The sequence below is a fragment of the Oncorhynchus nerka genome, linkage group LG4 (assembly GCF_034236695.1).
Source record: "Oncorhynchus nerka isolate Pitt River linkage group LG4, Oner_Uvic_2.0, whole genome shotgun sequence".
Classification (NCBI taxonomy): domain Eukaryota; kingdom Metazoa; phylum Chordata; class Actinopteri; order Salmoniformes; family Salmonidae; genus Oncorhynchus; species Oncorhynchus nerka.
Genome location: NC_088399.1, coordinates 69,649,585 through 69,663,137, shown reverse-complemented (window position 1 = coordinate 69,663,137; position 13,553 = coordinate 69,649,585). Strand labels below are relative to the sequence as shown.

The 13,553-nt window shown below is 44.0% G+C and overlaps 1 protein-coding gene across 1 annotated transcript in view; it reads left to right on the top strand.

Moving 5' to 3' along the window:
• Positions 1 to 11,466, top strand: part of LOC115128523 (protein FAM135B-like) — a 41,565-nt gene extending 30,099 nt beyond the window's left edge. Inside the window, exons 10-19 of the mRNA XM_065017784.1 lie at positions 1,625 to 1,698; positions 1,901 to 2,055; positions 2,335 to 4,630; positions 4,809 to 4,975; positions 5,223 to 5,314; positions 5,515 to 5,612; positions 8,513 to 8,664; positions 10,206 to 10,316; positions 10,793 to 10,906; positions 11,069 to 11,466. Coding sequence (XP_064873856.1) covers positions 1,625 to 1,698; positions 1,901 to 2,055; positions 2,335 to 4,630; positions 4,809 to 4,975; positions 5,223 to 5,314; positions 5,515 to 5,612; positions 8,513 to 8,664; positions 10,206 to 10,316; positions 10,793 to 10,906; positions 11,069 to 11,274 — 3,465 coding nt within the window. The 3' untranslated portion in view covers positions 11,275 to 11,466. The remainder of the gene's footprint in view (positions 1 to 1,624; positions 1,699 to 1,900; positions 2,056 to 2,334; positions 4,631 to 4,808; positions 4,976 to 5,222; positions 5,315 to 5,514; positions 5,613 to 8,512; positions 8,665 to 10,205; positions 10,317 to 10,792; positions 10,907 to 11,068) is intronic.
• The last annotated feature ends 2,087 nt before the right edge of the window (positions 11,467 to 13,553 follow it).

The window sequence follows — 13,553 nt, the reverse complement described above, 5'->3', positions numbered from 1 at the left end:
GGTTCTTGGTCACCTCCCTGACCAAGGGCCTTCTCCCCCAATTGCGGGCGGCCAGCTCTAGGAAGTGTCTTGGTGCTTCCAAACTTTTTCCATTTAAGAAAAATGGAGGCCGCTGTGTTCTTGGGGACTGTCAATGCTATATAATTGTTTTGGTACCCTTTGCCAGATCTGTGCCTCGACACAATCCTGTCTCGGAGCTCTATGGACAATTCCTTCGACATCATGGCTTGGTTTTTGCTCTGACACGCACTGTCAACTGTGGGACCTAATCTAGACAGGTCTGTGCCTTTCCAAATCATGTCCAAACAACTTAATATACCACAGGTGGACTCCAATCAATTTGTAGAAACATCTGAAGGATGATCAATGGAAACAGGATGCTCCTGAGCACAATTTCGAGTCTCATAGCCAAGGGTCAGAATACTTATGTAATGAAGTTATTTTTTTGTAATTTTTTTTACACATTTGCAAATATTTCTCAAAACCTTTTTTCGCTTTGTCATTATTAGGTATTGTGTGTAGATTGCTGAGGAACAAATAAATAATTGAATCCATTTTAGAATAAGGCTGTAACGTAACAAAATGTGGACAAAAGGAAAGGGTCTGAATACCTCCCGGAATGCACTGTACATACTTCATAGTAAAAGAGCAACTGTTTTGATGTTCACCTAATTAAAATGATCTGTAGGCTATAAACCGCACTGCTCATGGGATCACATACAGCCAAACTTGAAATGCTTAGCCTATCTATTTAAATAGGCCCAGTTAAATTAGAGAAGCGCATGGTGATGTGTCGTCTGGTACCATCAGTAATGTGAACCCATCACAGCTACGAAAGGTGAGGAATTTATTCTGCAATGGTTTTTAAAAAATGACAGAAATAGGAAATGGATTCCTATGTCTAATTATTTTACATTCCAACTAAAGGAAATAGGCTACATTGTGTCATTATGATTATTTGATCAATAAGCCTGTCATCATATCCCCCACAAAATACCTGCTTGCAATAAAATACTTCAACCACTATAAGATGTACGTACGCATGGTCTGAAGTTTGCGTGGAGGAAAGGAAATTGTCACGTTAAGTTCAATTTTTATAAACGCTAACTTTTGCTGGAAAACAGGCACAAGCACACTTTGGGAGTGTGTACGCACGGTTTATAAATGAGGCCCCTTGTGACTGAGATACACACACACACACACACACACACACACACACACACACACACACACACACACACACACACACACACACACACACACTCACATCCGTTAAACCTCCTATACTCCTTTGAGACCCCTCTTTCATAGTCACTGAGATCTCTTCTAGCCAAAATAATGGGCAACTGGGCATTTTCTAAGTATGATGTAACGTTAATTCTTAACTAACTCAGGAACTCCACCTGCGTAGAAGCACCTGCTTTCAAAATACATCGTCCCGCTCATTTACTCAAGTGTTTCCTTTATTTTGGCAGTTACCTATATTTGAACCATTTTTACACTATTAACTTTTACACCATTTTGAAGATCAAATCTTTGCCTTTCATGCATACAGTACTAACTCTGTAGGTTTCTCAGTGAGAAAATGAAGGTGGTTCTCGTTTGTATTTTGTGCTGGTGTCAGGTCAGGCGGTTTTCAGAGGCATACTTTTTCACAGAACACCCCAAAGAGAAATCCCTGACATTTCAAGAGGACCTGTGAGTATTGGCATGATGTAGTTTTGTCACTCTGTTTTACACTAAATGTTACATTCATGCTTCACCTGAGATTTCATTCTATGAATGGAGGAAATGTGTCCAATGTGTTCGAGTCGTTATGTCATCTTAAGTCATCTTCTTCTTCTTTCTCCTCTTACTGTAACATCGTCTTCTTCCTCTATCTTCTTTCTCCTGGTTAAAGGATCAACAGACACGGTCAGATAGCTGTGGAGGTGCGTAGCTCCAACTACCTGACCAGGATGCCACCGTTACCTGTAGAATGCCTGGACATTGACGGAGACTGGAACAGCCTGCCTATCATCTTCGAAGATAGATATGTAGAGTCTCCACGGACAGGTGAGTTGACTAAGTCCGGGATTTCATTCAGCAGCGATGTACATTTAAAGACATTTTCCTCTACATTCGCAGAGATCATAATCGCTGATGGCTCAACAAGAATTCACCTTTAAGTAGTGCATAGGTTGTTAATCTGTTTTATTTTGAATACTGGCCTGAGTCTGCTTTTATTTGTGCTAACAATACGCTTTTATCTGTTTCAGATTCCTACTTTTCAAGTAGTGTAGATAAGCCTAATTCAAACATCTAGTATTAGTATTTATCCATCTTTCCTTCTAGATTGGGGATCATATATACCAACACCTATGTCCACCAGTGAGCAGGCCATCCCCGACCCTCCTGTCACTGATGCCAACAATAGCCCTCCTCCCCTGGACAGGCTCACCAACTCACCAGCAATACCAACCCAGGAACCTAAAGACAGTGAGGACTGCATGGACCTGTCTACACACGGGTCTCTCATAGGAGAGCAGAGCACCAGCATTATTACTGACAAGACAGGAGAGACATCATACCCAGACAAGGCAGACCCAGACCAGGGAGAACCAGACGAGGGAGAGCCAGTCCAGCCAGGGGATCCAGAGGAGCAGGCCAAGGCAGAGGAGATATCAGAGGAGAGCCCTGGTTTAGGCCTGAGAATAATCAGAGTCAGGCCCACTGATGTGGATCCATTCAGAGGAGAGGCAGTGCTAATGATCTCCTCCAACCACAAACAGTGTACGGACCCACAACATACCTCTAACCGTGAAGACACGACTTGGAAAGACTTGGAGAACCACCAGGACATCATCACACAGAGATACCAGAACATTATCAGTACAGGAATTGACTTGGATGTAGAAGAGAATGACATTGCTATGGACGACGACAGCAAGTATGTTCCTCTGAGCCGTCTAACCACTTACCCCCAGACTCCACTCAAAGATCATCCCCTCACGCACCCTCTACCTACGGACCTGAGGAGAGAGCTGGCCCACAGAGGGGTGGTGGGGGTGGGGGGCCCAAAGATAATGAACCGCTCTCCCTCCATCATCTCTGACTCAGGCATCGAGAGTGAGCCCAGCTCAATGGCCTGGCTCCTGGACACTCACCGGACTGGAGGAGGGCGCCCTCTGGAGGAGATAATGGTACTGCAGCGCCTGGAGAGGAGACACCCAGCCCACCGCAGCTCCCTGGAGGGCCTGCAGACAGAGAGTGGAGCCAGTGGGGGCAGCCTGCCCGGCGGAGGGGGTGGCAGTATGGGTATCCAGGCCTCCCTCACCTCCATCTCGTCCCTGCCCTACGAGGACGACGAGGAACAGAGGTACCAGCAACAGCTCAGTAAACTGACCAAGTCAGTCTCAGCTCCTCAGATCTCCAGCCCTGAGGACACAGAAGAGGACCAGGGAGGAGCGGAGGCGGAGGTAGACACGGAGAGCGAGGGGACCAGCGGGTACCAGGACCAGGAGGTGGGATGCTCCTCCATCTCCACTGCTCCCACCCATGTAATGCCTGGGGACTTGATTGGACACCAGGAGTCCTTATCCGGGGGAAACTACTCCTCTCTAGAGGACATCCAAGAGGGAGAGCTGCCTGAGGTTGGTCTGTTGGACTGGGTAGCTGCGCCCTCACCACCCCAGCATGTGACCAGAGCTCATGTAGAGAGTTGTCATGTTCTTAAAGAAACTCTTAGATCTAATGATTCTGCTTTGCCAGTGGCCCTGTCAGACACTCAGGACATGAAAGCAGTGTTAAGTGGCATTAGTCGAGTACCGGAAGTCTTGCTGTTCCAACAGTATGTTGAATGCCATGATGATGTGAAGGATCCAGCTGTAGTCAGTCAGATGGAGGATAAGAAACATCACAGAGGAGATAGCCGTGGTGTCCCAAACTCAGTGGACTCAGGTCCCTGTGAAGTAGACTTCGCCCCATGTAGCTGTGAGACAAAACCCTGTGAACATGACAGCGGTGTGCTGGTGGATGATGTGGAGGATAATCCAGTCAGGAATGACTGTCAGAGTCTCCATCAGATTGGGTTGAAAGACCTTGTTGACCAGGACCTACTGGATCATCATCATACTCCCTGCCAGAGCCTCCATCGGGTCGGGCTGCGTGACCTAGTGGTGGTCTCACAGAGGAAGAGCCTCCATGACCCCAGGCCTATCCCCTCTATCCCCAACCACACAGAGAGACCCATCCACCTAATAGGCCTTACTGTCAATGATAGGGCCAGGTCTGATGACCTCATAGGGCTCCCGGCCAACGAGCGAGAGCAGCTGGATCTCAACGGTCAGACCAAGCCGGCTAAGATTCCCAGTAGCTCGGAGTCAGGGTCAGGCTCGGGGTCAACCTCAGGGTCAGGCCTGTCCTTTATGAACAGGAAGGTGGTGGAGGTGGTGAATATGTCTGTGTCCTGTGCTCCGACCTGTCTTCCCTTCTCCTCCGTCCTCCGGGACTCACCGTCCATTAGCGGCATCTCCACTCGACAAGCCGCATCCCCCATTACCCATCAGCCCCTGGGGTCCTTCGGCATCATCTCCTCATCCTCGTCCAACTCCCTGGGGCCAGACGACGACACAAACGAGAGGATGCTGCAGTGAGTTGTTTTTTCTTTCTAGTTTTTGAATGAGACGGAAGTCAGATGTTTGCTCTTTGACCTCTTTGATGATGAGTCCTTGTGAGTGTGTGATTTCCCATAATGATGCTGTTGTTATTTCCAACAATGATTCAACCTCTGACCATCACTTGTCCCCTCTGCCCACACTGTTTTCCAGTTTCTACAGGTCCAAAGAGGATCTGGTGAAAGACCTGGTGTTCCAGGCAACCCTGTACAGTGACCTCCCTCACCTGGCCTCCGACCTGCCCTATTTCCCCCCTGAGGAGGAGGATGAGGAGTTTGAGGATGGCATACACCTGGTTGTCTGTGTCCACGGCCTTGATGGTGAGACAATCAATCAATCAATCAATCAAGCAATCAATTAAATCAACCAATCACCTGATCCACCTGATTGTATATGTCCATGGCCTGGATGATAAAACAGCATACAATGTTGTCCAATGCTAGGACAATGCAACTTTAATCAAAACAACTGAACAGTCCAGAATATGGTTTGGGTCCCCCCTCTATGCTTACATACAGATCAGGGGCCAGCAGTTTGAAGGTGTATTGTTTTATTGTGTCCTCCTAGGGAACAGTGCAGACCTTCGCCTGGTGAAGACCTTCATAGAGCTGGGTTTACCAGGGTCCAGACTGGACTTCCTCATGTCTGAGAGGAACCAGGTAAAATACAGAATATTCTGTCTGCACATTAATACAATAAACATAGATTTTTGTAAATCGATAATCCTGTGAATATGCTTTATATTGTAGCTACTTTATACCAGAGCACCCTTGTTAAAGAGGTATTTGAATCTCTATAGGATTTCCTGGTTAAATAAATGTAAAAATATGTTGGTTGTTTTCCTCTCACTTGGCTGCAGACTGACACGTTTGCAGATTTTGACACCATGACGGACAGGCTAATAGACGAGATCATCCAGCACATTCAGCTGTACAACCTCACCGTCGGACGGATAAGGTCAGTATCCTAACCACTACACAACATTACGGTCACGTCTCCTAACCACTACACAACATTACGGTCACGTCTCCTAACCACTACACAACATTACGGTCACGTCTCCTAACCACTACACAACCTTAAGGTCAGTATCCTAACCACTACACAACATTACGGTCACGTCTCCTAACCACCACACAACCTTAAGGTCAGTTGTAACTATCACACATTTATTTTGTGAGATAGAAAAATAGAACTTCTACAATCAAGACAGGATAACCATATTATTTTTTGTAGTACATTTTTTCTCAACTTGTTTTTTTATTACTTTCTAGCACTTCAAGCTATATTACAGAGTAGCTAGCTAACTGCCAGCTAACTGCTAGCTAACTGCCAGCTAACTGCTAGCTAACTGCTAGCTAACTGCTAGCTAACTGCCAGCTAACTGCCAGTGGCAAGTGGCCTAGTGGTTAGAGTGTTGGACCAGTAACCGAAAGGTTGCTGGATCGAATCCCTGAACTGAATAGGTAAAGATCTGTTGTTCTGCCCCTGAGCAAGGCAGTTAACCCACTGTTCCCGGGGTGCCGTGGGTGTCTGTTATGGCAGCCCCCTGCACAGCTCTGATCCAGAGGGGTTTAGTTGAATGCATTCAGTTGTACAACAATGTATCCCATTGTAGCCATGGATTGTGCATCTTCTGTTGTTTAGCTAAGTCACTAGCTGGTAACAAGGGCAGATGAAAGCAACATCCACCTCCACAAATTCTGTTTGCATTGATAACCATACTGAATGAAGCTGTTAAGGGACCTCACGGGCACCCTTAACTTATTCCCCTAATTGCATGGGGGAATTCACATTAAAATGTTTTGTGCAACTGACTTAAAGTTAAGGAAACTAAAGAAAGAAAATTAACTTAAGGTGTTTTATGCAACTGGGCCCATTGCCTTAACTACCACACAACAATTAATGCAGTTCCAACTGCCACACAACATTAAAAGGTCTGTGTCCTAACCCTCACACAACATTAAGGTCATTTCTAACTACCACACAACATTAATGTCAGTGTCCTAACCACAACACAACATTAAGGTCCGTTCTACCTACCACACAACATTAATGTCAGTATTCTGACTACCACATAACATAAAGACACAGGTACAGTAATAGGAGGCAATGGAGAAACAGAACAGCCCAATAGCCACTAGATGGCAGCATATGAATACATTATGATATTCACTGGGAATTGCATTCAATTGCATCCTCCTCACGTCCTCTCTCCTCGTCACCTTCTTAAAACCCATTGTATGAGAAAGGCAGAGGTTCCTACTCCTCCAATTAGTTTTGAGAAGGAGACGAGGAGAAAGCACACTAGGAGTATGCGTCCTCTCTCCTCCGTCTTCTCTCGCCTCCTTTTGAAATAGGTCAAAGGAGAGTCTGCGAGGAAAGTGAACGTGGATGAAATGAGACGGCCGTCATTAGGCAAATGATGTTTACAGGGGTGGATCCCCAAATAAATGTGTAAAGTGATCAAACAAATGAAGTTAGTTGTGCAAGACATGTTATAGATGAAAAAATTAGTCGTTTTTAAACATGTGCATGTTTCTTTGTCCTCTGACATGAAAGCTGATTCAAAGGGGTTGTGGCAGATAAAAGCTCTTCCACCTTAGGATACACATGAGTATCCTCGATGAAAGGTGGCTATCGAGAAGTGGAGGACACTTTCGTTTGCCTACTAATGAATTGACACACTCCTCGACCACTTATCGGTTTCGGGGCACGGAGGAGAGGATAGAGTACGGGCTTTTGCCCAAATGAGAAAACCCCCCTATCTCAGTTCAATCCTCAACCCTATCAAACTGATTGCCAGTTAGAGCAGAGGAGGCTGGTGGGAGGAGCAATAGGAGTACGGGCTCATTGTAATGGCTGCAATGGAAGAAATGGAACGGGGTCAACCGGTTTCCATATGTTTAATGTATTTCATATCGTTCTATTTCTTCCATTCCAGCCATTACAATGAGCCCGTCCTCCTATAGCTCCTCTCACCAGCCCCCTCTGAGTTAGAGAAGGTTTTAATAACCCAGTAATGGGGGATATTCCCATGCACTTTCAACCACTTAGCATTGTCTTTGATGTGAAGAACTGAAACATATTTCTCTCCGCAGCAGAACACTAATGGATCCAAATCAAGTACAGTGATTCATCATGTACAATAATTGCCCTAAATATGCCAATTTTCCTATCTGAGTTTCCGTGTGTGCTATTTAAGTATGCATTCTTTTCAACATAGTTTATGCTCTGGAGAAATGTGACTAAAGACATGGAGTGCCACAGTAGCAGCTGTCTCTCTCCTCATCGCCTCTACTATATTTAGTGTTAGAGGAAACAGATGAGGTGGTTTGTAGCTGGTGTTAAGGGATGCTGCCCAGTACTGTGATGACGGTGATACTACTGTAATTAGCAGATGAGAACTTAACATCTAAGGAAATCTAACGCCCCATGGACTACTGGGGTAAAGCAGCTAATTACTATCTTAGCCATTAAGACGTCAAGACGTTACCTTGCTTTGGAGGACGCTTATTTGGACATTAATCATCTCTATGGAGTTAAAAACATAAATATCTATTTTCTTGACAAAACTCAAGGGGCTAGATTGGGATGAGCTACCCTCGTCCTGAACACGTTATACTGATAGAGTAAATACCAGGGGGCCAAGGAATTGGAGGCACTTCTTGCTGTGCATAGTTTCTATTCTATAATAAGAAACTGTGCAGTCAGTCTTGGCAGTCTTTTCATTTGATCATTCTTTAGGCTTAACGAGACCTGGGCAGCAGCAGAGTAATGTATTGATCTGTTCTGTTTGTCTGTTTTGTTTCTGTTCTGTTTGTCGGTTCTGTTTGTCTCCTTTTTCCGACCCTCAGTTTCATCGGTCACTCTTTGGGGAACGTGATTATCCGGTCGGTGCTGACAAGGCCTCGGTTCCGCTGCTACCTGGTCAAGTTGCACACCTTCCTGTCTCTGTCCGGACCACACCTGGGAACGCTGTACAACAACAGCACGCTGGTCAGCACAGGTGAGGTAGGGAGGGAGGTCGGGTCAGCATACTTACCTACTTACTTAGGTCTTTGTAATCCTTGCAAAACATAGGGCATCGTTGACTTAGCATGGAGAATAGAAACAGTGCAGACTGTATATACTCTATTACCCCAAAGACTGTTTCTGATTCTGGTTTTGTCTCCTCAGCAGCTTCCTACCAGTCTGTATTAATTGTACTGTATTTAGCTCTGCCCTGAGATCATCCCAGGGTTGTCTTCAATGGGGGATGTGTGTGTCTTTTATTCAGATGGTTGAATCAGGTCTCTGGCTGTCTGTGGTTGATTTAGATCTCTAGGTGATGTCTGTGGTTGTTTTAGATCTCTAGGTGATGTCTGTGGTTGTTTTAGATCTCTAGGTGATGTCTGTGGTTGTTTTAGATCTCTAGGTGATGTCTGTGGTTGTTTTAGATCTGTAGGTTATGTCTGTGGTTGATTTAGATCTGTAGGTGATGTCTGTGGTTGTTTTAGATCTCTAGGTGATGTCTGTGGTTGTTTTAGATCTCTAGGTGATGTCTGTGGTTGTTTTAGATCTCTAGGTGATGTCTGTGGTTGATTTAGATCTCTAGGTGATGTCTGTGGTTGATTTAGATCTGTAGGTGATGTCTGTGGTTGTTTTAGATCTCTAGGTGATGTCTGTGGTTGTTTTAGATCTCTAGGTGATGTCTGTGGTTGTTTTAGATCTGTAGGTTATGTCTGTGGTTGTTTTAGATCTCTAGGTGATGTCTGTGGTTGTTTTAGATCTCTAGGTGATGTCTGTGGTTGTTTTAGATCTCTAGGTGATGTCTGTGGTTGTTTTAGATCTCTAGGTGATGTCTGTGGTTGTTTTAGATCTCTAGGTGATGTCTGTGGTTGTTTTAGATCTGTAGGTTATGTCTGTGGTTGATTTAGATCTGTAGGTGATGTCTGTGGTTGTTTTAGATCTCTAGGTGATGTCTGTGGTTGTTTTAGATCTCTAGGTGATGTCTGTGGTTGTTTTAGATCTCTAGGTGATGTCTGTGGTTGATTTAGATCTCTAGGTGATGTCTGTGGTTGATTTAGATCTGTAGGTGATGTCTGTGGTTGTTTTAGATCTCTAGGTGATGTCTGTGGTTGTTTTAGATCTCTAGGTGATGTCTGTGGTTGTTTTAGATCTCTAGGTGATGTCTGTGGTTGTTTTAGATCTCTAGGTGATGTCTGTGGTTGTTTTAGATCTCTAGGTGATGTCTGTGGTTGTTTTAGATCTCTAGGTGATGTCTGTGGTTGTTTTAGATCTCTAGGTGATGTCTGTGGTTGTTTTAGATCTGTAGGTTATGTCTGTGGTTGTTTTTAGATCTCTAGGTGATGTCTGTGGTTGTTTTAGATCTCTAGGTGATGTCTGTGGTTGTTACAGGTCTGTGGCTGATGTCTGTGGTTGTTTTAGATCTCTAGGTGATGTCTGTGGTTGTTTTAGGTCTGTAGGTGATGTCTGTGGTTGATGTAGGTATGTGGCTGATGTCTGTGGTTGTTACAGGTCTGTGGCTGACGTCTGTGGTTGTTTTAGGTCTGTGGCTGATGCAGAAGCTGAAGAAATCTGGATCGTTGCTGCAGCTCACCTGCAGAGATCACACCGATCCCCGGAAAACCTTCCTCTATCTTCTCAGTCAGAAACCAGGTAGGTACGGCTATAATGTAGGAGGAACTACACTGTAAGAGCACAATGAGCTCAAATATTCATTAAAATGTTGTTCATCTTGTCTTTTTTTTTCTCTTTTCCTTTCCATATGTAATTTGGCTAACACACAGACTCCACTAGCTAGCTAGCTCTGTTCTGGGAAGCACCCCCACTGTGTGAGATGAACAAAGCATCCGTTTGTCAAAGACTCCAAGTACATAAGCCAGAAAAACACTTTTTTTCTTCGAGCTGTGCCGGGCTGACAAAATGATCCAAACCCTGTCATTTGAAACCCAGTAGTGCACTCTTTTAAGAGCACAGTGACAGGAGACACGAGAAAAAACACAGCCTCATCAGTCGAGGGCTGTCAAACAATGATGATGGCACCAAGTAATATAGAAATATAACCCACACACACTTTCTGTCTCTCTATTTCTGTCTCTCTGTCTACGCCCACTGTTTGTCTGGTTTCTCAGGGCTCCAGTTCTTCAAGAATGTGGTGTTGGTGGCATCGCCTCAGGACCGATATGTTCCCTTCCACTCTGCAAGGATAGAGATGTGCAGGACTGCACTCAAAGACAGGACCACAGGTTAGCACCACTCACTGCAGCTCCTATGTTCCTATTAAACATACCAGATGCCTGCATTCTCCACCAAATACATCTAAGAATCATGGTTTGCATGGTAAACAATCGTCATCACGTACTGTACCTTTGTCTCTGTTGACGTGCGTGTTTGTCTCCATATTCAAGGTCCAGTGTACACAGAGATGATCAACAACCTACTCCAGCCGTTGGTGGGGGCTAAGGACTGTTGTCTGATTCGCCAGAATGTGTTCCACGCCCTGCCCAACACCGCCAACACTCTGATTGGCCGAGCCGCTCACATCGCTGTGCTCGACTCTGAACTCTTCTTGGAGAAGTTCTTCCTGGTCGCAGGGCTCAACTACTTCAAATAGAACTTAAAACTACTTCAAATAGTACTTCAAACTACTTTAAAGGGATACGTCAGGATTTTCGACAATGAAGCCCTTTAGCTATTTCCCCAGAGTTAGATGAATTTGTGGATTCCATTTTTAGGTCTCTGTGTGCAGTTTGAAGGAAGTTGCTAACTAGCAGGAGCACAATTGCAAACTAGCGTTAGGGCAATGACTGGAGGTATATGGAAACTGCGAGCCTGCTAGTTGATACAGCAGACTTCCAGTCAATGGGCTGACTCTAGTTAGCATTGGCTCACGAAACTACCTCTGACTTCCTTCATACTGGATGCATTGACAAAAAAATGGTATCCACTAGTTCATCTGACTCTGGGGAAGTAAATAAAATGCTTAATTGACAAAATCCTGAAGTATCCCTTTAAATAGAGGCTCAAATATTTAAAAAAGTAGAACCACTACTTCAAATTGAGCTGTAGCTCTCGAGAAACTGGCTCAGAGAGGCTCTAGGTGTATATGAAGATCTCTTTGTTGTGGTTAACAGGATAGGAGGATTTGGTGAGAGAAAGGGGGTTGCACCATGACTATGTACAGTGTATATTTAAAGTATGTATACCTATGTTACCCCTGTTGTCAAAGAGGTGGTCATAAGCTCTATACATCCCATCCATATTAACAGCCGTATACAAGTATGTCAAGTGAAACAACTGACGTGGCGCATCGTGTGGCTCATACTGGTGTTGTATAGGCCTTATGAACCCCTTCATCCCTTACCCCTTCATCCCTTACCCCTTCATCCCTTACCCCTTCATCCCAAAGTGTAGTCAGTATAATGTACAACTAATGTTCATCCCAAAGCGCTACCAAATCAAGAACATTTCATTTTGGTATGTATCCTGACCTGAAGTGGCTAGTCTGAATGAATCACTGGACGAAGGATCTACGAATCACTGGACGAAGGATCTACGAATCACTGGACGAAGGATCTACGAATCACTGGACAAAGGATCTACGAATCACTGGACAAAGGATCTACGAATCACTGGACGGAGGATCTACGAATCACTGGACGAAGGATCTACGAATCACTGGACGAAGGATCTACGAATCACTGGACGAAGGATCTACGAATCACTGGACGAAGGATCTACGAATCACTGGACGAAGGATCTACGAATCACTGGACGAAGGATCTACGAATCACTGGACGAAGTATCTACGAATCACTGGACGAAGGATCTATGAATCACTGGACGAAGGATCTATGAATCACTGGACGAAGGAGTACATGTATGCATTTGTTTAAAAAACGAAGGAGATAGTTGTTTGGAATTTAACTCCGTAATTTTAAATGTTATAATACATGTATCAAACTCCACATAGAACTGTGGTGATGTTATATTGTACAAATGTTTCTTTTTAAGAAAATTATTTATATATAATTTTAAATAATGTATTTTAAATTATACCATATCCATACGTTTGTCAGACTATGACCATTGTGTTGTGGATTTTATATCATACAATTTCAACACATAACATGAAGGCCAAATCAAGAGGTGAACCTTCTATACATACAATGCCAGAAAAAGGCGGTCTATATATTTCTTGTATACGTTTATATACAGTATATTACATATCTAAAAAAGTGTATGTTTGTTGAAAGCATTTGTGTGTCCATCAAACTGCTGAGTTGAGTTGAAGGCTTATCAACCTTGTAATGCCTTTGTGTTCTTTAAAATAAGGTATATCCCAACTTCCTTCATAAGCTATTATGTACCTTCTACCGACTGTAGTGATCCTATTGAGATATGAGTATTACTACTACTACTACTAAGATATGAGTATTTCTATACTGGTATATGAGTATTACTATACTGAGATATGAGTATTACTATACTGAGATATGAGTATTACTGCGACTGAGTCCATTGTGTAATTTATCTTGGTTGATTAATATTTGAAATAGATTTGAAGTATGAATCACTATGGCTCATATCCCTTGGAAATGACCTATAGATCTCTCTCTGATTTCTCATACTGTACGTGCGCTGCTTTTAGAGTTAGATTTTGTATGCATTGAACCTTTAATGTCGCTACCTTGTCTGTGCCAGGAACAGTATAATAAGGAGGGAGTCACCCTGCATCCCAGAACAGTGTCTCTACTATGGGCACTTACTAGTAGGTACTATGCTTCTGTCCATCGAGATTAAATGAATGTTTACATTTTCATATACCAACACAGACCTGTAGTTATTCTTTGCACTGGTTTGACTGACAAGTACACTTTATGCTGGACGTTT